Consider the following 25,886-nt stretch of genomic DNA (forward strand, 5'->3'; position numbering starts at 1 on the left):
GCTTATTTGATGAGCTGCCAAGTTAAAGCTTTTCACTCACAAAAAATCGACAGAGTTTCTTAAGAATGAGCTAGTGAAAAGAGACAAGAGACAGATTTTCTTCCAAGTGAGTTTAATTGCTGGAGAAAACTTGCGGCGCATTTGACATTTGTCAAACCTGGCTGCCGTAATACGAGACGAATCTACCGGTCTTTTCTGTGAGGGTTGCATTAGCCCGTGCGTACAACACTGGACCAGTGCGGGTATTTATATTGACGAAAGCTGCCCCGTTGACGTAAAGTACTTATAAAGACGTACTCATACACTCCTAGAAAAAGGGGTGGATGAAAAGATGATTATCTGAAAACAAGTTGATTGAAATTTTCTTTTTATTACACAACAGCGCGGAGAAACACATTAGCTGCCGTCGCTAAAAAGTGCACGTTGAGTTATGCGGCGTGCCCAGATAGTGTAAGTGGGCGGACACATTGTCAATTGCCGGGGTCGTGTTGCTGTTTTAACGAATGTCATAATAGGTTTTGAATTATCTTTAATTGCTTTTTATTCGAGGAGCAGGCTGTGTTGCAGTTTTCGGACGAGTCAATTACGTTATTGTCCGTTTTGATATTTGTTACATCGTCTTCAAGTTGTTTGTGACTCTCTCGGGAGTTCAGATTGGGTTCATGGCTGTGAACCCCGTCTTTATCTCTTTCTGGATACATTAAGCAAGACTACACAATAATTTAAAAAATATCGAAATTCACTTTTCATCCCACTGGATACTTGCATTTTGTCTTTTTTTTAAACATTTAATCTCAATTGTTTGATCAACTTCGATTGCTCTTGCGCATCTTTTACTTCCAACCGGCACTTTTTTCCCGTGTCCATCACTGACCGACGAGGAGGTTACATATGAAAATCTGAATGTAGTTGAGTTCGAATCTCGTGGAAGAACACTGTACAAGAAATCACAGGAGCAACGCTGGTGCTTACAGTTGAACAGTACTGGCATTCCACATGCAAAACCAGCAATGCTAAAGTTTAAACCTTGAACAAGCGTTCAGTAAGGCGGTATAAGGTGTTACTTCCTCAAATAAGTTACAGCTTGGCCGTCGAACGCTCAGAATGGGGCCGGCCACTGTTTATTAAACTGGGGGGAAAGAGACGGCCAAATATTACCGAATGATGGAAAGGGAAACACAAGCAACCAAATCAAAATCAAACGCGGAGGGGGAAAAGTTCAATATGAATATCTGAATAATTCCAAATAGCAATCACGGCGAGTGTAGGCGAATAAATGTAAACTTGACAGTGAGGGGAACGTCCCACGTCAGTCATGCGCGTCTTCGCTCTCACGAACCCGATCTGCTGAATTACTGGGCCAGGCAGTACATTGACCGGTATTGATAAACACGGCGCAACTACACGGGATGAAATATTTACAGTCAGAGGATGAGAAACATTGACTCATAGCAGGTAGGCAGAAATTGAAGAGCGCAGATGCTGCAGATGAAGCCGCATCAGTTGCTTCATCATTCGCATTTATAGATCTCTCCCTCCATAAACCCCGTCATCTTTGTGCTGAATCTACAGACGTTACATCAGGGCATACGATGATTACTCGCAATGACTCAATATTACTTACGAGCTCTCTCTCTCAAGAAAAAAAATCATTTGGGATGACTAGTGCCAAATCATTGACACATATTGTAAAGTATTGATACCTTTATGAAATATGTAAGACGTTTCTGAGGAGACATTCCCATATATGGCGGGCTTGAAATACCAATTTCCAGGAACTTTGATTAGTTGGATTTTTGACTTTCGAAATCACATTATGATCTAAGATCTCAGGTAAGGTAAAGATACAGTACTGGTTCTTCTTGGTCAGTAAAGATAAAAGCTTTCCTCTCTTACACAAAGTACAACCACTCTTAAACTAATGATCCCGCTCTGTCAGAGAGCACACCCGTAGAATCAAGTATCGGTTAATGATGGTTGTGTTAATATAATTAGTATACTTGAGAAGATATTGTTCATCGTGAGGTCTCAAAGAAAACTGTGGATCATCGAAACGCAGTGTACCAACACCCAGCCGAGTGAAATTCAAGTTGCATTCAATTAAATCATGTGCTGCGATTTCAAAGAGGTTCCTCCCTTAAACATGGCACCAATAGGTAGATTTCGGAAAACCAGAAACCTTCCGAATGACAAGAAAACATATAAACAACAGCGAAAGGCAGGGTGGGGAACAAAGGATATAGGCAAAGGAACAGCCTGGTCATCCTTGCAGCGTGACAGTTTTAGGGACATCAGAATTAACACTGGTTAAAAATTCGCCACACTGTTTCATTTTGATTCAATCAAGGATTTCACTTGCGTCACACTGCTTTAAACTAGGTCTGGGCTTCTTATAAATTAATTTAGCAGAATGGATATTTCTGTACAACTTTTGGCACGACAACAATGTGAAATTAATTTTCGGGGATTAAAGGTCTGCACTTAATAACATTACCCAATGTATGTGGATGATTCTTTCGAACTATCAGATAGTAAGAGTTGTTTTCTACTCCAACTTCAGAAACAGTTTCTTCAGAAACTTGAGAAGGATCCCCATTGAAAAAACTCCTCTGTCGTTTAAAACCACCTGGAGAACAGTGCTGACGACAAAGCACACAGTAGAAATCATTAAAATATGATGTTGACAACTTCAGATTCGCCCACTCGCTGCAAAAGAACAATGGCCCGATGTCCCAGATTGCGTGTACAGTATTGTCACTGCGCACGTACAATTCTAGTTTCTTCAGGTGTTATGGATGAAAGTCTTGCGTTTGTTGCGCCACGGAGAGACGCTCGATCTTCACGTCATTCCACCTGATTCTGGAGAATACAAGAGACAGAGGGGGCGAGGGATCCACAGCGGGAAAACAGAGTGACATTTCAAGTTGTGGTCCTCCCGAGAAATCACAGTTCCTGAAGGTCTTGCAGCGCGCGTTATCTGCTGCCAACTGAATTTCACTGTGTGTAACAAGTCCAAGACTGGTGCGATCAAGGATGGGAGGTGGTCACGCACATGGTGGCCAGCACACCCAGAACAACGTTCCGATTCAATGGGTGTACCCTGTCGGCCGTGAGGTAGAAAGAATACCGAAACACTCCAAATGACCTTTCACCGTCCGTGAAAGCTCAGCAACCGGCCTCGCCTACGGACTATAACGACACGTGACTGAAAGACCAACCTCGCTGTAATTATGACCATTCACACTCAGGGCCACTGCAACACACATCTCAATTAATGCTTCGCTAATCAATAATATTATACAGGACCCGATCTCTCTCACACAGAATTACTAGCGTAAATTAACATTTACACGTGCATGTACACATATTTGAATAAAAAACATTCAAAATCCAACGTAATATATAAAAAAAACCACTCAGCATAAATTTAATAACAAGAATTCAAAAACAACAGCAAAAGCAACGAATGAAAAAAAATCGAAAGTAAAGGCTCAATAAGTGGGAAAGTAAAAAAAATTAGAATATCAATAATGAACAAAATAAATGTAAAAGAACATTTTTCTAAAAATGAACACCGATGTCAAAGATAAACGACTACAATAATGAAAAAAGATATTTCTCAAACATTTGTCTCAGTATGCCTGCATTTCTAATACACCAGTATATAGCACGGAATGCACGGAAAAGCACTTTTGTACCTGAAGTTACTTTTTTTACGGTTTTGTATTCAAGCTTACACGGTGAAAAGTACACTGATTTGTGCGCGTGCTTATATAGGAGAACCTCTCGATACAAAAGATTTATCGGGGAAGATTCCCACTCCTGTTTCGTCTGTGGTTAGGGTTCAATCTTCCACCGAGTTCCCACGGTTAAGGGTCCAGAATTATGACGTTGAAGTCTGACAAATAACAGCCAAAACTGGAAATAAAGCGACTTTTTGGAGATGACTTTTGGCAATATTGTAAATGTAAATTTGGCACTATGCAAGAAAGTCAAGACTAAGGGCATTCATTCTCTGATTATTTTAGATCCAATGATAAGTAACGCATGGAATACTTATATCTAGGAGGAACAAAGAAGAGTCGAGAGATGTGACGTCATGATGCCAGGCCTCTGTTTTAACACCTGTTAATACTGACAAAATGAAGCTGTGCGTTAATTGCATGCGGTGACATATTGTTTACGACGTCATACTACTTGCGTGTGTGTCCAGTGACCAGCTGAGTTATCACTCATGATGAACATTACATTGGAAGATAAGTTACAAACATGTTTATACCAGCAGTCGCCATTTATATCAGACCAATATCGCTAAATTATAATGACCGACTTTTTGATTTTGTGAGGTCTACGCCATGGTGTTTCCCGAAACAACTTAATGCTTTCTTCTCCTTCAAGACGAGACACAAATTATCCCTAAGGCGGTCATCGCTGCAGTATTCCCTAATAATCGCCAGATGATGATTTTTCGGACTAAGACTAGGACTTGGAAACATTGGACTCCAATATACAACACTGCCATCAGCACCCTTCCACTACCCACCCCCACGTGCACGAATAAGAACTTGGAAGAAGTGATTCCATCTCCTTCGCCCTTTTTCTCCCTCCGCCAGACCGCCAGCCGCCTTCCTCCTTTCAGTCCTTGTCGTGACGATATATACGGGCCCATTCCTGTCGACACCAAGACCCGTCTATACACTCCCACCCGCCGACGGCAGCTGGAAATTGATTCTGCGGGGGGAGGGGGCTAACCCCCTGTCTCCAAAACATCTCTCTTCCCAACGCCAGGCCACTGATAACTGTCAGGCAAGGGCAACCCCACCCCTCCCACTTTTTAATGGGGGGCCATGACATTTTTTACCCTATTGTTCTGATCCCGCGTACATCAGATTTTGTCACCAATGATATTATTCCAGAACTTCTGTACTAACAGGCACACCCTTACTAAGTAAGGATTCTTGTTTAAACTACTTCGCCTACAGGAATTGCACTTAAAATAGTAGTGTAAAGGATCTAAACTCGGGAAACACCTAGAGTCCCCTTCTCGAGATAGCATGGATGGTGAAACCTCGCCATGTCACCTGGAAATGGTTGTGTCGCACGGTTCTTAACCAACCCCCACACAAACACACACACTATACAACACAAACACTCAGTTCCCAGGCTTGTTTCAACACCTCCCGTTGCAACAACTTAAGACTACATGTTGTATCAACCCAAATTACCAAGCGCCTAAACAGCCAAAACAGGTTAAAATGACTCAAGATGACGTCAGCCATCAACAGACAACACTTTTCCCTCCAATGTAGTTCCGCAATATGTATTGTCAACCTACTTTCTTGTTAAGCGTAACAAAAAAGTAATCACTAACTTTTTAAGTTAATTGATTAATTTGAGGCTCGAGAGGCTTAGTATAGCATTCCTAGGTGTTACCTAGCCCCGCTTTCTGTCAAGATAGGTCAGGACACCTAAAGTAGAAATTTTGACGGATTGCTTGTCTACACATCGTTACTATTTAGAGCATCAAAGGGTCCGAAAATACTGGGCAACTAAATGGGAGATCTTTTTATTGAGTTCTCGCTGCTCTAAGCACAGACCTGCTTGACATTTCAAGGGGCAATTGGAGCACCACACTTCGATCGTCGACTTCTGCATGCTCGGCCGTGAGCGACGATAACGTAGCTGACACAGCCCTGTCACTATACTGAGCTCTGCACGTAGGAGTTACGAAGTGTATGGCGCCACAGATGCATTATTATTAATAACAATATTATACAAACATATTCCTTGTGCGAGTTCGCTCCCCCTGTCTTTCTCGTCATCGGGCGCACGGCGAATTATCCCTCACTCACTGACACATGCCCCGTTTACGCGTGCGCGCTGCCTGGGTGGGAAATTAGACAGTGACGTCACTTTTTGGCCTTAACTATTTCTATTTTTAGCCCGTCGGCAAATTTCTCAGTCGTTCCTCATATTAAAACGGTGAGGATAATTTGAGTATATATAAACGAGGATGACGCGCGGGCCGGGGTAAGTGTGCAGTTGACTATTGCGTGCCATGAGTGGCATGAGTACGGCTCTACCCCCTGATACGTACTAACAGCAATTGTTAGGTAGAACCTCACACAGTGCACACAAGCCCATCACATACAGCGCGAAGACAGGGAAAAACCCACCGGCGCTCGTCACACAGAAGCCACGCTCAGCCAGGGTCTAATTGATGCGTCGTCATGGCAACGTTATCAGCCAATAATAGTACCGTTCTTTCTCCCGTTTTTGTTCTGTCGCTGAAGTGCCGGTGATGGACTTTGGTGGTGTACGCGGTGGTGTACGCGGGGACTTCATAAGGGAGCGCTCCGCCGGTAACCTAGTACTTCGTCACTGCAGTGGACCCAGCCAACACAGAAAAAAAGTAGACAGACGAAAAGTATTGGGAGGAGAGATGGTCCCGAGTTGGCACTCACAAGTGACTGTTATCATGGGGCAGACTTCCCAACAGGTAAGCTTTACTAAGCGATTTGTTACTTAAACAGCATTGTGCAAACGTAGTTTACCCGGATGGCCTGGAACGGCCAAATCACGGCAGCGAGTTCAAAGTTGTTGGGCTTGCCGATTATCCATTTTAAGGGCATTTACCAACGAGCGGTGCCGGGTACACGTAGAGTTCACTGCACTTGTTTCTTGGCATGCCAAAATTCGGAAGTTGATTATATGCTATGATCCGTGTTGATCTTTCCGTGTGGAAGGACATATCCTCCCGAACCAACTAGTCTAGCCAGCACTGCCGGAAGCGAGTTGACCCGTTTGATACACGCTACGTGGATGATAGGTGCAATTGTTGTTACCTAGCGTCTGCAAGAGACCTTCGGGGATTTGATAAATCTGTAAGATTTTTTTACAGTCACTGTCCCAAATAATGTTCACCTTACTTACTTACCGTGAAGACGCCATTACGTTCGATCAAGGTCATACTGGAGTCTTTCCCCAAACGAAAGAAAAGCACAATGGTGGAACTAGAGAAATTCATTTTTTCTACTTCAACTGAGCCGAGTTCCACCCAAGGGTCAGTTCTCTCTGTAGTACATGTATACTTGACAGGGACTGCACAATATTTTGAGCTCGTAGCCTCGTTCAATAAAATAGGCTTGCACTTGACCGTGCACAACTCGAGAAAAAAGGCTCGTTCGATAAATCCAATGGTGATTATGGACAAGTCGTCTACCCACACTGGAAACCTGTATACAAACCAACACCGCAGCAACGTGTTTCGCACTCTAGATTGTCGAAGCTGGATCAATTTAGATATTGGCGCCTTGGCCCACACAATGGGTTGTATTAAGGATGCAGGGTACCGTGATAGTGTGCGCGTTGGTTTACATATACATAAGGTAAGAAGATGGCTCCAAAGAGAAAACTTGGAGCTTCGACGAAGACCTTGAGCATCGATCGAACTGTTCACCATTAACACAGTCAAACCTGGGATACACTGTCTCAATAACGTGACCTCTACTTTACATACAGTATATCAGATGTAGCCAAAATGGACTGTGTTTTTTCCAAACGCGGTAAAAAAGAGAAACTAGGAAGAATCTCAGTCGCAACTTTGTCTGGTAGTTTTTAATTTATTTTTGTTTCAATTCATGACTGTCTCACTCCTGGGTTTCTATGGATTTATTTGACAATCAGAGGAAAGATGAAGAAGCCAGACTATCCCTTCCCCCACGTTTTTCCCGTTGACTTCTGTCCTTTTCCAAGCAGCTTAATGATTACCAGTAATCGGTTACGACTCCATCGTTAGGGGCTTGTCTCGCCCATTAGTTGCAAATTCACTTGTCAAACTGGTCCTCCGATGTAGCCCATTGTAAGTGTTCCCGCCCAATTTATCACTCTCTAAAATTGAACCCGCACACTGGCTTCACGTTACCAGGCTGCAGAAATAATAATCGCGAGAATCAGAAAATTAAATGAATTAGCTGACGCCAACGTAATACCCTCGTGTCGCGGGACTAGAGGAAGTTGTTGAGGCCTTACAGCCGCTTTGCTCTTGGCCTTGACAGAAAAATTCAAAGATGAGCCTTATCGCCAAGTTACAGGAAATACTGCGTGGTCAGGGACTACGGTGAGAGCATCAAGCACTAATAATACGTTGATAATTGCGGATCTATCTTGCGCGTTAAACTTCTTTGCAAAGGCCAGAGAAGTATAAAGCGTCAATACGACGTTGCTGAAACTTACCGTGCGTAACTTTCACAGATAAAAGGTGCAGTCGCCGTCAACGGTTACTTACCGTATTTGATTTAGCAGATAGCACAAAGCTTCTCTCGACATGATCGGGGCTTCTTGGACATGCTGAAATCACGTGTCCGGATTCGTGCAAATAAATGCATATAACCTACAGCGCCCTCTGCTGATCAGAAGGCTGCAGGCAGTAGAAGATTTTGGTCGATGGACTCATCCGAGGGGACGTCATAATCTGCGGTAGCGCACACTCACGCGCGCGCCTTTGGCAAGTCACATTTTCGCAATGTTGCAGAGGTACGTAACGCACGCACACCACCAGTCAGCGAGTGTTGCATCACCAAGATAATGGCTTCTAATTCTCCTCGCCGAATTACATTGTAGAAACCCTTCGAACTAAATTAAAAGTGGCATTTCACATTATGTAGAGGTGTAAAAATGTTGTAATATGAAACGAATCCTTTGTAATATTTTGCAAGAAAAGTCAGTCTTGTTTTTCACATGTAAAATTTAGGTTTCAAATGCCCCTTGAATGAGTGTAAACATGTTTTGCCCGAACTGTATGTTGTATTCCCCAGAGCGTATCATGTTGGAAGCGAGTCACGTTTAGTCATTGCGACGAGACAGCACAGCTCACCCATTTACCCTTTTCGCCTGCTGTAGGTATTTATTGGGGTCATGCCAGCTGGGATGTGCTAGGATAGGAAATCTTCACAGGATGAAGGGGTGGGATGAGCCTGTGTCAGAGATTATTAATTGCTCCCAAACCTATGATCAGCGCCTTTCCGTATAGTTTGTATCGTGAACTTTGGTTGAGCGTTCGAGTACAGCTGCATGTACAAGCCTACAGTCATGCAGCGGACTCGATCGTTTTGGCGGGAAGGCGACACTTGGTGCAATTATATGAGCGGATGCCCACTAGCCGGGTATTAAAACACTTCGTTGAGCGCTGAGTGTTATTTTCTAACTGCTCTGACTGGACTGATTAGGTCTGCGAGTAAAGACGAAGGGGGGTTGAGGCTGCCAAGAAATTGGACGGTGCCAGGAAAGACATAATGAAAAGTTCAAGGTCTGTAAAAGAAACTCACAAGGCATGATTGATCATGATGACAGGTCAAATTATCTATTTTTGCGGTTTCGACGTGAACTGTTTCAACTTGTACTAAACTTTTTTGGGGGGAGATTGAGGTGTTCCGTGAGGGATAAGCTTGAAGATTCGTCGTTTTATTTCCACAACTGGAGGCGGTGGTTGGTCCAAGCTTTTACCGCTTTAGTAGATATCAGTCCACACGCCGCGGAAGTATGGCGGTCATTTTCTTCATAATCGAACCCAAAACTAACCTTCGTTCCTGTGAACACGTTCATGACAAAAATAATCAGTGGAATTTTTTGCTTTATAGCTATGACATTATGGAGTCAATGTTTCATGTGTTGTATCGTAAAACTGCGGTAAAACCTCAGTTTAAAACTTTTCAAAGTAAAAAAAGGGCGATTGCTTTCGTCAGCAGTAAACTCACTTTTTAGGTATGTTCTATACGCTGTCATGCTACTAATGTCCGGTAGTGACTTTATAAGGAAAGCCACATTGCGTCAACCTAAAAGCACAAATAACTATGACACTCCAAACAAAGTAAGTTCTGAATGAAAAAAATGTATAAACCTTGTCAACTTGCATTCGTTGCCAAAGAAATAGGTAAATGCAACAGTATGTTCTATATGGTTCAAATTTCTAAGACCCTTTTCAAGGAGCGATAATGGGCTCATGCGCGAAAATACGTTGGAACAACTTCCTACGCTATGTTGGTAACGCCGTTCTCCCTTACTTTTTCTTTACAGTCTTCAGCCTTTCTTCAAATTCTGTCCGACTTCATTCAATTAATTTAGGGGAGGTAAAACGGGAGAAGATACTTTCTGGAGATGCTCTTTTACCGCCTACGCTTGCCTGGAACTGCATCTGAATTGATTCGGTGCCACGCATGACACATTCCGAAATACCAAACAAGCATCTCTGATTAAAAGAGAAACAATTACTCTCGTCATCACGCGGGGTTCCAAGAATTAGTCCGGGTATATACATGTTTTCAAAAACAAAGCTTAGCGATGCCTCCAGGACAGGCGAGTGCGCAAGAAAGCGTCCATGGCTTCACTGCTGGCGTGCCCATTTTCATTCAACTATCGACTTGTCTAACCCCAAATGCAAAAGGCCACAGAGTATTAGGACCGCCAAAAGGCGAGTCCCCGACCAAGTTGAAGATGTATGTGAAAAACCCAGACCGCGTGTCGCATTATAATTAAAGCGAGTCGGAGCGTTGTCTAGCTAATAACGTCAACGCCGACGTTATCGACCAAGAATAATTATTTCAGATTACTTTTGTTTGCTATCACTGTTACTTTATTCCGATTTGGTATAAACACTTAAATCAGTGTCTCCCTCTACCGGTACGTTTAATTTGTGCTATTTTAACAAGGACATACCGTCCATTGATCCACACCTTAAGGTACAGGACATGAAAGCAAATCAACTGGGCCTGGGAGAGTGCGAGGGTTTTCCCAAAAAATGGACACAAAGATCATGATGTATGTGGCAAAACCTCGTCTGGTAGCTTACAGTAGACAGCCTGACTTAAATGATGAGGTATTCGATCTCGATGCAAGCAATGGATAAGAATGACTGACAGGGGTAAAGTGATAACAACAGGGTAAAGGCAATATTAACTGGAAGCAAAGAAAACACTGTACTCGACAGACAATAGTGCGAAAGAAAAGGGATCCCACTGCCCGGCAATGGAATGGTTTAATTTAGTCACAACGCCGACGCGTTTGCCCGTGGTCTCTCCCTGAATTGCCCATGATCGAAGCAAATCAATGCATGCGCATCAAGGTAATACCCAGCCAGGTCGTGTCGGTAGTTTTCGTTCGGTCGTCCTCTATCATCCCTCCCCCGTTTCACTGGGGCGTGCCTGATTCAATTCCGACAGTCGAGATATGAGGGTTTGATGGATGACAGATGACGACTAGTTGCAGCAAATTGCCGATTTATATACAGGACCTGTCCTCGTCGCCCACGTGCGAAGCGTTACGCACGTATCAGCAACACGTCTTAATTTTTGGCGCAGGCAACCACAATCCAGCGGAACTTCTTCGAATTCCGTCGGTAATGTGAATCACGAAATACCAAGCCACTATACAACTGCAACCAGCTCTTGCCATGCCATCTCAAAACAGCTTGCATTTGCTGAACAAACTGGGATGGAAAATTGGTAGGATAAAGCCTTCCTCTTGGTTGGGTATGTTTAAGTCCTCTGTCACAACTGTGAAAGTTGAAACAAGAGAAACAGTGCATCAACCCTACACAAATATAATTTCCCCTTTCAAATTTTCTTGAAAGTTGCCCTTTCGTGATTCAGTGAATTCTTAAAATCTGTTCATGCATTACAGTCACTTCGACAAGACAGTTCTTCCATTGTTATAACAATTCTGTTCTTACACCCCTACTTGACAAAACTCCACCAACATTTTACACCCCTCATCTGGCATGTCCTCCGTACATCAGGCAGATCCACCTTTGATATTTTCTGACCGCTTAGTACACACCGGCCTGTTCGTTTGGATCGGCGAGAACAACGCTGATACTATTTTTAGCCCACTTATATTGATCGCACCGCCAACGTGGTTGTTCGGCATACAAGTTTTCCCCGCGTCCCGGCCAGTGACGTAAGGATCAGAGCCGCGTGTGATTCCGTTTGAAAGCCCCTCGCCAAATCTGCGTGTCCAAATGTCACCGGGCGGAGTTACCGTCAGTCATTTCCGTGCCGCAGCCGCTGGGGGGAGGAAAATCACGGTCCACGCGTATACGTGACGGCACCTGGACGAGGCAAGCGTAGAAGTGGGGTCGTCACAGCCTTAGTAGGATGGCGGCAAGCAAGTTTGTCTGAGCAGATTGGCGCAAATTAGGCTCATTGATACCGATGTCTTTATTGGTTTCTGATAAGTGGCGCATACTCGGATAATAGATTCTGGCAGTTATTGCGTGACTGCACCGTGCGGAGATAGGCGCTGGGTACATTCATAGCAGTACAGCCCGTGACATCGCGATTGAGCTGAGTCCGGAAACTCGTGGGCCTACGCCCACGTGCGACGAGGGTTGGGAAGGTAAAAAAAAAAACCATCGCCTCAGGCCCAGCCGGGTATCAAGCCCTGAATCCAGCCCAATTGAGAATAAGTCGATTCGCGTTGGCTTCTAGCGCAGGGTAGTGTAATTGTTCGTGGCAAGTGATTTTCGGAAATAATCACGGCAGGCATCCATTTGGTCCGAGTGGTATTTAAAGTCAGGAGTCATTGCATGGCGCTCCAGGTAGTTCATCAAGTGGGCGTGCTATCTAATAACGGGCTGTGGCAGGAACGGCTTAGTTTAAACTTTGCTTTGCACCACCTGAAGTTGTGACTTCCCTTGCCAATTTGTTTTTAACTGCCAAACAGCCCGTTGTATCTCAAGGCAACATCCACCATTTTTTAATCTTGTAAAACACTTACTACACTAACGGTAAGCATTAGATAACCTTACATTGTTTGGAATGTGGCCGGATTTACAAAAAAAATGACACGGCAGTGGTTTTAAAAGCAGTAACCCAAAAGCGCGACATGTATTATCGTTCAAATAAAAAAATGCTGTCTAATCAAGACTCGCGGAAATACAGTCATGCAGCCTGAGGAAATAAGTCAATCCAGGGCCTACGGGCGATGGACAGGGCCAAAGTCTCGTCCCGCTGTTTCATCACAACGCAGTTTTAAGGTAGCCCTGTGGGCAGCAACAAGCAGCCCTACAGAGTCTGGTTGCGGGGCAACACCTTGCTAAAAAGGATGCTGGTCTGAGCAATTGGATAATGGGTTTTCATGTTAGGTTGTTCCCCTCGACGGTATAGAATGCACGTCAAACATGGATGAATGACGGTCCAAACTCCTTTCAACAATCAGATTAATAACTGAATGATTTAGTTTAAAGACGAACGACCCAACAATGTTACAAACAATGACGTCCAAAACTTCGATTATTATTTCCCCACGGGCTGCTATCATTTAGGCAGTTGGCTCATAGTGACGAAAACTGTAAGCTTTATGGCTGTGACGCATTTTTCTTCACAGTGAATGAATGAAATGAAGGAATTCTGCAATCTCGCTGTTTGACGTAGATTTTCCGCACAGCCATTGACCTAATGGTGTGGTAATTTTGAGGGCATCCACGACATTCAGATTGCAACTAATCATTCCGCCAATCGGCTTCTCTTAAGTCAAGCGTAACGTAGTCTTTGACGATTTCACGTAGCGGCAAACCGATTTGTACAAAAAAAAGAGTTGCCACGGTGCTGCCTGCGATGCTTGTATGAGCTCGACTGTGCTTTTAATTGCCCGGTTACTGCGCGCGTCTGCCGTCTCACGACCATATTATACTAAAGCATCAGGTGCGTAGGCGGGCCAGTGCTGCAGTTGAACCAACGGTTAACGCGCATTTTTGCTTATTCACACAATATCCAATTAAGTGCTAAAAATGCCACTCATGGTGTTTCCCGCCAACACCACTCAGCTCAAGGGGCCATCCAGTGTTGTTTACGAAGATGATTAAAACAAGCCGATAAAGGTGCCGATCATGTCAGCCCTTTCAGGTAATCTGGAGGAACATTTCCAATAATATTGATTTTCGGTGTGGAGGGGGCTCTCCGTTTTTCCTCTGTATCTCTCTCGAGTGACGATTTGTTAACCGTTCGCGTTACTCATTTCATGGACTCCAGAAGTGTAAACTTTGAGCTAAATTGACTTGGAAGGAAGTAACGAGGAAGGTGGGAATGAGATTAACCATTATCAACGTCACTTTCACCATTTTATGATCAGAAATAGAATTCAGCCATTGAAGCAGGTGGGAAGTCCCTTTTCCCATCTTAACGCCTAGCAAAGACTAAGTTTGCATCGAAGTGATTCCTTGTTGCTGGTTGTTAGATTTTATTTTTAGAGTTCAATTTGGTCAGGGAGCATTACGTTGGAATTGGTTTGGGGCTCAGGAAGGAAATAACTTCATGATAAAACTATAACGCCGACATTTCTTTTATGTCGGCGTTAAAGAATTAGATTCTTACATTTTGCGATAGTGAGACTGGCCTCTAACAATCGTTTCTTTTACAGTTGATCATTATGTATCTCTTTCATGCAGCCGTGTGATACTGCCTCCACTGATTGCTTGTTGGTCCACGGTTGTTTCTTTTTTCATGCGCCGAGTGGAACAGGTATAAATCTTAAGGACTTCAACAGCTCTCCAAATTACAGGGCCTCACAACGGTCAAAACATCACTTTTTTGACCAGCATGACATTTCAAACGAATAGTTCTCTATTGTCCTTATCATGGGAAATAAGTTCGTCAATCTGACGCAAGGTGAACTACTTTTACGCAGACCACAATTTGATTTGCACAAGATGATTTCAGAAGAAAAGAGCCGTCATAAAAGACGGGTTTTCTAACAAAAGACTCGGATTTGATTGCTTCTTGGGTAGATCTACGATAATTAGAATTTCGAGTCGAAAGTCTCTTTTGCGCGCGAGGAGAACTCCCTTCCCTGTGACTAGCTCCGTTTTCATAAGGACCCATCATCAAAATGATTGGATTGGACGACCCAGCGGTGATCCCCACCCAATTTAAGAGGTCTTCATTTCAACACCCAAACTTCCAATACCCTTCTTACAACAACACTCCCAACGACAAACCCTCGGGGGACCCATCGACTAATTGCGGATAAAAACCTGCAGCGCATCAGGTTATCGCACAGCCAGGCCCGCGCGACATCGAGCAAGCTGGAAGCTAGAAGTGAAGCGATCCTCCGATCCCACCCACGCTTCAATCAGGGAGGATATTACCAACCGAGACGGTCCCGGGCAAATTTTTATTGTTCCGAAAGGTCAGGTAGTGGAAATGAAATGAAAAACCTTTGGTATACAAGTGCAGTTTTTCAACGAAGACACACCATATCCTATTGCTCTTTTCACGGAGTTAGCTTTCTCTTTCTTCATTAAGCTCATGACCCATGGGCCCCACCCCCAAGAATACAATCATGTCTCTACATGCAATGCGTTCGTAGTTCCCGGCAGAATTTCGATACAGTTTTGAATTTTGACTTTTGAGTGACTTCGGGCTTAAACGGGGGCGAGCTGGTTTGAAGCACACTATCTTATTAGTGTCCTTACCCAAAACGGTGGCTCTATTGTCCGGCTGTCTAGCACCAGATTACCGAATCAACTTGGTGTGGGAAAAAGTCCGGAAGCTGGAGCAAAGCTGGAGGCCCTTGAACATGTGCCCTCGTCTAACATATGCGTTTAAGCTGCTGTCACTTTTGTGACCATGTCGAGACAGAATGACAAAAATATCCCTGAGAAACGAAATCCCTGCTGACATTTTGTGGAGTCCAACAGGAAATCTTCAGAGATTTACTAATTAAGAAGAAATATCATGTGCCATGCAGTGCACACGGTGGGTATGAGGTCGGACCGTCAAACTTGTGGCTACACTATAGTTGGGAGGCATATTAAAACCCCCCCGCCCCATATAAGCATAATCCACGCCCTCTGTACCTTCATTGACAATTTAAGACAGACAGGAGTCCACACGCCACGGAGGGTCAAAACTACATTCCGATTGAAATTAACAGACACACCGACCCATCGCCGTTGTCATGTCTGGTGTCCAAGCTATTTCTCTACCAAATACCAGGGCCGCATTAAGTTATACAGAACGCGAGTTCCGGCGTACACTCATTGGATTAAATCGGGTACAATATACAGAGCAAACATGGTGCTGGGATCTGGAGCGGAATAATTCGAGGTTGACACACGGGGCCGGGACTGACCGGTCATCAACGCTGGCCTGGCCCGGGCCCCAGCACTGACGACGATGTGCCGTGAGCTCGTATCGCTGCACCGCGTTACCTCGTTGCCCCGAGTTACAATCGTGGTCACAGGGTCATTGACTTGCACAGATACGCTTATACAACAACGGCCTACAACACTACCGGAGGTATTAAAGAGGGCTGCATGAAAGTCAAGAAAACGCCACCTTTTTCTTTCTGTAATCCAACCCGAAAAAAGGGTAAATTAAAATTACCTCCGACTTCAGCTTTGAACTCAAGACAAACAGAGCGGCTATATAATAGCATTAACACTGGATTGCCGATTCTCGTGCACTGCTAGAACTCACCTCCACAACGGGCGGGCATGTTTAACACTACATGGATTTGTCCGAGAATCATAGCCGTGTAAGATTTCCCAAATGTACCCCTGAAATCTATACCTTCCTTCTGTCCTGGCTATAATTAGCTTAGCAGGTTTTGTTTTATTCCCGAATTGATTTCAATATTGTGTCCTTTTCGAATGGATATTTTGGATTTTGAGGGAGTTAATCATAGTCACTTGCTTTCGCAAGGCTGCATGGCGAAGGACGATGCGGCAGCGTGGTTCAGCCGAAGACGTTGTATATAGGCTAAGTAAAATGTACAAGAGCCTAAGGCGACCGCCACCACCAGAGTTCAGAAGAGTAGAGATTCCAGAGAGGAAAACCGGGACAAAATGGAAAAAAGTCCCTCAAGGCAAATAAGGAGATAATCAATGAATATATTTGCTAACATATTATGACTCGGGCTGGGAATCGAACCCGGATCACAGTGGTGAAAGCCAGCCGACGCGCCATCTTTTTTTTTTTTTTTTTTTTGCTTTATTCTACGTTCAGTTCGACATACGCGTGGAACAAGAAGTGCTCACCTTTATTCATACAGTTTTAGACTTAGCGGAGTTTGCATAGCGCCCTCGTGGTTAGGAGGTGTTTAAGAAATCGTACCTACTGCGATGTTTCAGCATGGATCTATTAGACAGGGACCTATAATTATTGTGAGACGCAGAAGGTCTGACGTTGTATTCCATTTCACGACCTTTTATTTTATTTCAACCAACCAAATGTAACAGCGACCACGTCGCCAATTGAAAGATATAAAACTTTTGCTAAAAAGCTGAAAAAGATAGTCAGAAAGCATTAAAAAAAATACATGTACCGACCAGTACAAGTCTAGCCTGTGAGGTAAAGAGGGCATGACCTCGTAATGAGGTCAAGGACTATCTTAATGCGCGGGATGAGAGCACAGGCGTATCGGCCTACAATAAAATCTGGACCGGCAACGCTTTTGATTGGTTGAAACCACCGGAGGTCGTGTGGCGGCCATTTTACCGTGCCACAAGTTTCTAAACTAATCAACACTAACCTATGGAAGACTGCCACGATTTTTGATATTTTTGAGAATATTCAATACTTTCAGTACACTACATTCAATTATTGCCGGCGGGTTATGTTAGTGATTATTAGGAATAAACTTTTGCAGATGTTGGTCGTGTCTATTAGTGAATGCGAGTACATGTATTAGCGTTCAGCAACTGCTCATCGGTTTCGTCACTCGACGCGCTTATTCTCAGTAGGTTTCCCTCAAACAATATTGTTTGCAGAACCAACTTTAACACATTTTTTTGGATTTTTTAATACTTTAAGAATTCTTTAAAATAGGGATTTTCTTTCACAAGCACTGAAACACGAGGACGATATGCTGCTTTGTAGTGCCGCAGTGTGCAGAACATTTGGCAAGACTAACTCCAATCCTCAGGAATGTCAGGAAAGGACTGCCCTTTACATTTCATCGGTAGAGTTTTGACGATTACCTTTCACACAAACAGAAAGTGGAGGGTGTTTCGAGATACGCCTGGCCATTAAAAAAAGAAAATCGACAGGGTATAATGTCCATTAGCTTTAAAATGGAGAACATTCCTTTTATTTTGCCACACTTAAGAATGACATGGGGCCCGCATGAAAACGATATTTCCCAGTGTGGGACAGTATCTATTACAAAGAAGTAAAATAAAATAAAGTGGGCAATTCTTAAATAATTCATACAAAGCCAGCCCCCCCCCAAAAAAAACTTTTTTTATTTAAAAAAATATTTACAAAGTATTGGGTCAGTATCGGGATAGAAACCTTTCTTTGATACAATGCTGTTATGTCTGGTGGTGCTACATCGCCAGTGATCCTTGTACGTGAAAATAACCTCTACTCAGTTGGGCAAAGAACTGTGAAAAATTTTGGGCCATAATTCACGTTTTCCTCGGTGATTGCACTGAACACAGAAATCATCTGCAAGGGTCATTCCTACTAATTCCTACCCGCAACGCAAGGGCAGTAATAATGCAGTGCACTGAAATTATTGAATATTTTCGACAAAACTATCAAAAATCGTGGCAGTCTTCCATAGGTTTAATAGCGTTGATTAGTTTAGAAACTTTGGACAGGGTAAAAAGGCCGCCACTCTACGTCCGGTAGCTTTAACGACGTCGGAATCACGAATGTTGCATTGCAGGTCCACATTTTATTATTATACTTCCGTGGAAGAGAACGTGCGTCCATTCCACACCAATAAGCCTTTTGCGAGTTAAATTTGAAATTCACGTGAACACAACAATTTGAATTTTCCACATTAAAACCACTGTTGCTATACCTCGTGATTTGGGGCAAGCTTGTGCTCAGTTATATAAGAGACGCCTATTCTAGAGATGGTGGTCGCTATGCAAAAGCTTCCCCGAATCACGAGGCCATATGATGCAAGATATACGGTTTGTCTTCTGTTGTGTTGATGGAATCTTTTCAGATTTCCGAGGGAGGTGCAGTAGGCACAATAGCCTTAGGGTATACAGCTTACGCATCACATTAGGGGGGTCCGCCTTTACCGCATATCGTGCAGGGTACCGTGCATCACATGGGAGTATCCATATGATGCAATATATGAGGCGGAGAGAACCCCCCCCGCCTTTGCGTTGGTCATTGTTTGATCGGAATCTCAGGAATTCTTTAAGGACTTTTAGGGGGTGTGTGTTAGGTAACAACAGTCTAGAATGCATATAGGGATCGGAAATGTGGGGGGGGGTACCCATCGGCCCCATAATATGCACAGTATCGGAGGTACAGCAACAGTGTCTTTAGTCTGGGGAGTTCAAAGCGTTATGTTTATGCGCAATCAGGTAACTCAGTGTACCAGATTTTATTCAAATTTAGCTCATTGCTTAGGGCGCTTCGAAACTTCCGCCGCCTTCACTCCGGACTCTCGTTCACAGCCATTGCAAGTAATTTAGGTCCCTCAACTTATCAGCGGCCAAAAACCCGATTTTGTGATATCAGAACAAATATTTGCGTTGCGAGAAATTTTGCTGCGAAGTCAGCATTCCCTTCGTTTTCGCCTGAAATGTGAACCGACCTTATGGAACACCGCGTCTAAATCTGCCTAAAAGTTAGAGTGTCTTGCATTATAGGTTTATGCGAACCGGCAGCGCTTCTAAATCACAATGCATCAAGAGATGAAGCCGCAAACCCTACGGAGCTTCCCCGTTGGGAGCGTTCTTGTTCCCGACCTGAACAAGCTCGTCACTTTGATTCCTCAAGAAAATATCACGTAGTGTGATGCGATTAAGCCACAAATCCTATATGCCTCGAGCAGAAGCACTCCCTCATCGATTGAAAAGAGCTATATTGGTCGGAAGTGTTCACTTTGTTAGAGCTATATTGGTCGGAAGTGTTCACTTTGTTGGTAGCAATGCGACCGTAGTGCGTGCATTTTCGAGTCGTTCGTGGACCAGCGAAGTTCAGTTCCGACCAATGGCGCCTCCGTTATGAAAATTGCGCCCTCTCTTTGTCAACCTCGAGGCTCATAGGTGTCGCAGACTTTTACAGTTAACCTACATTCGTTTATCGCGTCTTGGTGTATGAAAATCGAATGCAATGAGTCTGTAGCTTGGACACGTAAACCCCAAGTAAGGGAAAACATGCCTTTCGACAGCCATCAGTGCAATCTCACCCTTCCGCTTATTCTTCTGTCGATATTGTCCGATCTGTAGAAGCAAACGTACTGTCCGAAGGATCGACACCAATATGCCTAAATTTCAAAGGACAAAAATGCCGCACTGGAAGCTATAACCTGTTATCACGCAGGAATAAAGAGGGGTTTGGGGTTGCGCCAATGCATGTATTGCTGAGAACATTGTAAAGCATGTAAAACGTAGTGTAACTGCATAGAAAGCACGACAAAAACGGGCAGACTTGAGCCCGTAAATGCTGATCAGCAGAACAAAAACAATGGAAACAAACTGGTGGAGATAGTTATCAAAGCGCAGCACACAGAAAATGCTCGACATTGTAATAGCCTAAAAAGAACTGTTTGGAAGAACTATTCAGTATAAAAAAAGGCATTAAAGACGAAGAGCAGGATTTGGGTCATTTAATTAATATTCACATAAAAACTTCCCTCAAAGTCTTTGCCGCCACGAGTTCAAGCTAAATAGCTCAAAAAACTCTTCTCTGTAAGTTTTTTATTTTAAAATCCCTTTATTGATATCCAAATCCACGAGGCAGCTACAGGCTACTTGTGTAGCGAGTTCACGTGGTAACAGTTGCGTGTTTGTGTATTAATTTTTCCCCGCAAGGACAACATGTCGTTGACTGGGAAAGAATTTAGGTAAAGCTTGTGTTGACACAATCGCTGTACCCGGGGCACGCTCAATTAGTGCGTTAGGCACACCGCTCAACAGCAACGTGACGTTCCAGCATGGTCGTACGAGCTAAAAATAGACTTCCATTTCGAGTGTGGATACACAGGCGTCAATACCAAGTCGCATTGAAATCGTGTTGACAGAAGCACAATAGTTTGAACTTATTCTCGAACTTTTTGGACGAGCCTTCCTATCGCCCCCCCCCCAAAAAAAAACGGTACCCGGGTTAATTTTTCCTCCACGTTTGATGTTATTGTCTGGTTGATGAAGTTGGAGGCATCTTTGCACTTGGGTTTTGGAGGCGCATCAGTGATTGTCTAGGCTGCCGTCAGATCTGACAGACTGGCACAGATAATTGTGATAAGATTGAGCTCCAATATACGTGGACGATAATGACAAAAAACGATCCTTGCTTGTCTTTCTTCAACGTAAACTTTGATTAGTAATGCTTAGGTAAACTGCAGTTTGTCCGTATTTTAACTTAGTCCACTTCCAACTGTTTTGTTGTTGATTTGTTATTGTTCAGGATTCGTCGTTTCTCTGTATTTTCAACTGTTCCATCGGCAGATCATTATACAATGTAGGGCGATGTGTATGAACTCAGGACCAAACTTTGAAGGTTATTATCGGAGGCTGTAGGGACGTGACATGATCGTCCATTCCTTGTTCCAAGCCGGATTTAAACTGTCTCTCACAGCTGCGGGTCCGTGTTGCCACAGAATAGGTCTCAGCGGGGATGCACGTTGCAGTGCGCCGTCCCCAGGACCTTCGAAGAGGTGCTGTCAATCGCAGGCCGTCCTTGTCAAGCTTTGTCAACTTCTGTTGTTGGTGACCAAGAGCTTCTCTTGTGACAATGCACAAGTAGTTAGCTGGAAACCGGCCGGGTGAAGACTGAACAAAAAAGCAGCATATTGCGCCGTACTTCAGTTGTGGATCCCTTGGTACAGAATGAAATGGTTCCATCTCGACACACCCCAGGTACACATCGAGAAATCTGTGAAGGCATCTGTAACCGGTGAAACAGTCACGCTGTAGGCTTGCGGTCTCAATAAACACGTGCTGAGCCTCTCGCTAAACTAATTTACGATGAGAATTCCTAGGATGACGACTGGATGGACTCGTGCCCAGCGCGGCTGGCCACGCTCACTGCTGCACGTCTGAGGAATACATCAGTCAAGGGAGACGGAAAGAAAAGGGGGTATAGAAGGGATCGCAGGAAATCCCAAATATTCTAGCAAGCCGGCACGTGTAAAAGCAGACATCAGGAGCTTGTACTTTGGCAGACATCACTTCCTGGCTCGTAGTTACAAACGATGGACCACTCTCTGACAGCCCAGGAGACCCCAAGTACAAGTTGGGGACTGATAGCCTACAGTGGATGCAACGCGTGCACGTACACGGTGAATTTTGGTCGATTCGCTGCATCAGGATAGACTCCTTCAGATGTGCGTTCCCTGTCACTCATCTCGCCAACATTTTGTCGCCGAGGCTGGAATGTTTGAAAGGCATGTGTTTCATTCCTCTTTGACAGCCAGCCTGCAAACGACGAGCCACAGGATCGGCTCAGATGTAGTGATAATTGGTTGAGTGTAACACGCCACCTCCCTGTAATTGATAATCCGGAATATGCACCGTTTGGGACGATGGAGCTGGGACGACCAGTGGTAAACTGTGGGGCCTCGAGTCGACGCCAGAAGAGCCCTGGTGACTCGGTAAGTTGTCCTGGATTCGACAGAAATTAATCGGGAGGTGGTGCAAAATTGTATCGCTCGTCTCGAGCCAGTCTCAGTGCCGATACATATTATATTGGTGGACCCCTTTCTGTTGAATGGATTAGGCCCGAAATCAATCGGCTGGGTTCGAATTGCTGTAATATTTACAGTTGTATTTATTTAGCAAAGCAGAAATTCAAAGGCTAATCATTTAATGGGTGCATGGGCGTTGGTTTCCTTGAAGGGAAAATAAATCTACGCAGCATCATGTGTCAGGAAGGAACTAAAACGAGAATCACGCAACGAGTTTTTTCAGCTAGCACTGGTTCCCTTGGCGATCGTAAAGTGCATTTCAAAGATGTTCAAGGGCAACGTGCATATCGCCCCGAAGAGACGGAAGTTGAAATATTTGCCACGGTAAATATAGTTCCCCGGCATTCTTGATCGAGTTTTTAAAGTCTTCTCACCGGCGGGTGAATTTGGCGGCTCTGCTTCCCTCTCGATTGCGCCCGTAGCCCTCGGGGAACTGGCAGGGTATGGTCCAGCCGATCGTCGTAAACACTCGGCATTCTACCAGTTTTGACTACCGGTACAGTGTGCGGGGCATAGGGTTTTTTCTTTAAGTTCTCTGATTTTTCTACGTATTATTTCGGCCGTCAGTGAGGGGAAGCCTCTGGCGTATTTAGGGCCCAAATTTCTTCAGTAGGGACCTTGACTGCGGAGGTCTCCTAAACAAGGTACTGCGAGGCAAAAAAATACCGCAGAGTGTCGACTCTGATCTTTGACCCGACCGATGACATGTATGTTTAGTGATAAATGACAACGGGGAGTAGTGCTGCAAATTTTGGAATGGCCTCCCTGGATTGTCAGAGTGGGGTTAAAGGTGGCAAATTCTCCATCTCACCAACTTGGGGGAAGTAATAAGACTTTTCTCAATGGAGCTTTCAAAAAATCAAGGAAGTAAAGGACCATTTTACGTTTCGACTTCAGGCGTAATTCGATTTTGCTTCCAACATAATGTAAACTATCCTACATTTCTTCACATTTTGTTGGAATGGCTGTGCTCTTTTAAAATTGTAGAAACTGTGTCACATATACATGTACTGATAAATTTTCATGTTTCTCATGACTGGGATGGCCCAACTCAATTTCCGCAGAGTCTGCTTGTGCTGAGTCACCGCACATAAGCTGTGGTACTTAATGGTTCTTCATAGCCTAAAGTTCCATTCACCGACGACTATCTTGTTTGCCCCTATAATTTCCAAGCATTCAGGCACACCTTTAAATGTAATGGTTGCCTTTAACTGCACGTGCGACTTCTACGGGGATATCATATTGTTGGCAATTATCTTCGAGGGACTTTGTTTTGCCAATATTGAGCGACTATTATTATTGTTCGGATCGAACCATCGGCAGATTATTGACCTGTCTATTCCTTGCCAGGTCGAATCATTCGAGTCTTATAAGTAAAAAATAAGAAATGTAGCGTTTATGATTATGATGAAAATTCAATGGCATGCTGTTAAGGTCAGGCAGCTTCTATGCGTTGTATGCCTGTGATTTCTTTCAAAGTATCTTTATCAGTCAGGTAATGTGCTATAATTGTGAAAATTTACACACAGGTAAATATCAAACACCTAAATATGAATTTTCAACCATCGTTATTAGAGTGCTTTACTATTGTGTTACATCATGGGACGATTTCGAATGGCACAAGAGCTCCGTATGCTGAAGTAATTTGAATAATTTGTTTATTGCACTTTTCAAAATTTTATCCCGAGTGCTGAGAGTGGTAAATTACTATGAGAAACATCACTTTTGGACTCTCCACTGTTTTTTTTTAAATGACTGTCTACACTTTAGGGCAGTGGTTCTTTGAAAGGTGCCCAGGACCTCCCGTGGTGCCGTGTAACAAAAATAAGCACATTGGACACAATATTAGGTTTATATTTCATCGTCTCTCGACACTGGTTCTGTCAGTAAACACAGCACTCGCAAGCCGTGGAAAATATAAATATTATGCTGCGTTGGTTTGTCACGCCACGTGTCGGGCCATTCGAGAATGGGTCGTCTAGCTGCTTCCCTTCATTCAATGGAAAAGACCCATGTGTTAGGTTTGGAAAAGAATTAAGTCATCATTCTGACAGCATCTCACTCTGGTACGGGGTCTTTCAAGGGACTTTACTTCTCAGAAGCTAGGGAAGGCCGAGGCCACTGCGAAGGCATAGCTAGTCTCTAGCCGCGCAAAAGTCGGACTACATGCGCCTACTTTGGTCAGTACTTGGCCACACGCAACACAATCAAGAAGCGCGTTTGAGTTTTGTCTTTTTTCTTGAACGCCAAGATGTGTTCAAGTACGAGATACATTCCGACGTCTTCGTGCATTACAAGCTGCCAATAGAGGGCGCTCTCGCTAAGAAAAGGGGGATTCAGTATATCGTGCGCCACTGCAAATTACGTTGTACTAAGCAAACTTCCCTCCAATGAGAGCTCATGTTCACCGCAGCAGTTTTAACAACATTAATTATTTTTAGAGCCTCCCCGGGTGTTCCTCGGCGGGCCCGGCAGGAACAGTCCGCGTCGTGATCGTCGTGGCGTCTGTTTATTATTATGGGGGGACTTTCAGAATCGCTCTGTAGGCGCGTCTCCCACAAGAAGAGCGTAGAGGGGGCGGGAAGGAAAGGGTTCGGTCCACCCACGCGAACCTGACACGACTCCCTGAACTGTCATTAAGACTCCGCGCTGAGCGTACGTGAACTTGATCGACTACATTACTGGCCCTCTCTCGTAACCTTGCACTGCATTATGGTTTACTCCCAGATCAAAATTGGCAACTTTGATGGCATTTCTAACGGCCTCAGGAATTTCGAAAGTGATCGCAGCTGTTTCCTGAAGTTCCAACACGAAGATGGAAAATAATGTACGTCGCTTGCACAAAGACTTCTTCATCAGCAAGTCATCTTCTGTGCACGACCAATCTCTTTGTTAGGGGAGTGCAAACATTGCGTTCAAAATTTGACAGTGTCAAAGATTAATAAATGGACGAAAGTGCTGATGCCGTAAAAAAAATAATAAAACCCTACATGTTTTTAACAAGGTTGTTGGGACTTCTACCTTGTTATAAGCAGTGCCCTGATTGCTGGTGTTCGACTGATCGCTCACAACAGAGCTAGTTTTTTCATCTTTCCCGTTTGCTTTTTTGTATTTGTTTTTGTTTGTTTTTTACATGTCTTGTGGCATCAACAATATTTTGTTAGTATGTTTGCAATTGAAAACCGCTAGGTGGCCCGTATTACCATTGCACTGACTTAATGTTGGTCAAAGTTTAT

The 25,886-nt window shown here is 44.0% G+C and overlaps 2 protein-coding genes across 5 annotated transcripts in view; one reads left to right on the forward strand and one right to left on the reverse strand.

Moving 5' to 3' along the window:
- Positions 1–25,886, reverse strand: part of usp47 (ubiquitin specific peptidase 47) — an 88,521-nt gene that overhangs the window by 55,917 nt on the left and 6,718 nt on the right. The window lies entirely within an intron of this gene.
- Positions 1–25,886, forward strand: part of LOC110987497 (neurotrophin-3-like) — a 45,414-nt gene that overhangs the window by 12,107 nt on the left and 7,421 nt on the right. For 2 of the 3 annotated variants that reach the window (XM_022250270.2, XM_022250271.2), the window contains exon 2: positions 6,294–6,499. In XM_022250270.2, the coding sequence (XP_022105962.1) occupies positions 6,302–6,499 (198 nt within the window). In that variant the 5' untranslated portion in view covers positions 6,294–6,301. Of the gene's footprint in view, positions 1–6,293; positions 6,500–21,247; positions 22,558–25,886 lie in introns of those variants that run through there. The other variant, XM_022250272.2, reaches the window with a different exon arrangement.

The sequence above is a fragment of the Acanthaster planci genome, linkage group LG03, assembly GCF_054643075.1.
Source record: "Acanthaster planci isolate LZ-2023a linkage group LG03, COTS_SCS, whole genome shotgun sequence".
Lineage (NCBI taxonomy): Eukaryota > Metazoa > Echinodermata > Asteroidea > Valvatida > Acanthasteridae > Acanthaster > Acanthaster planci.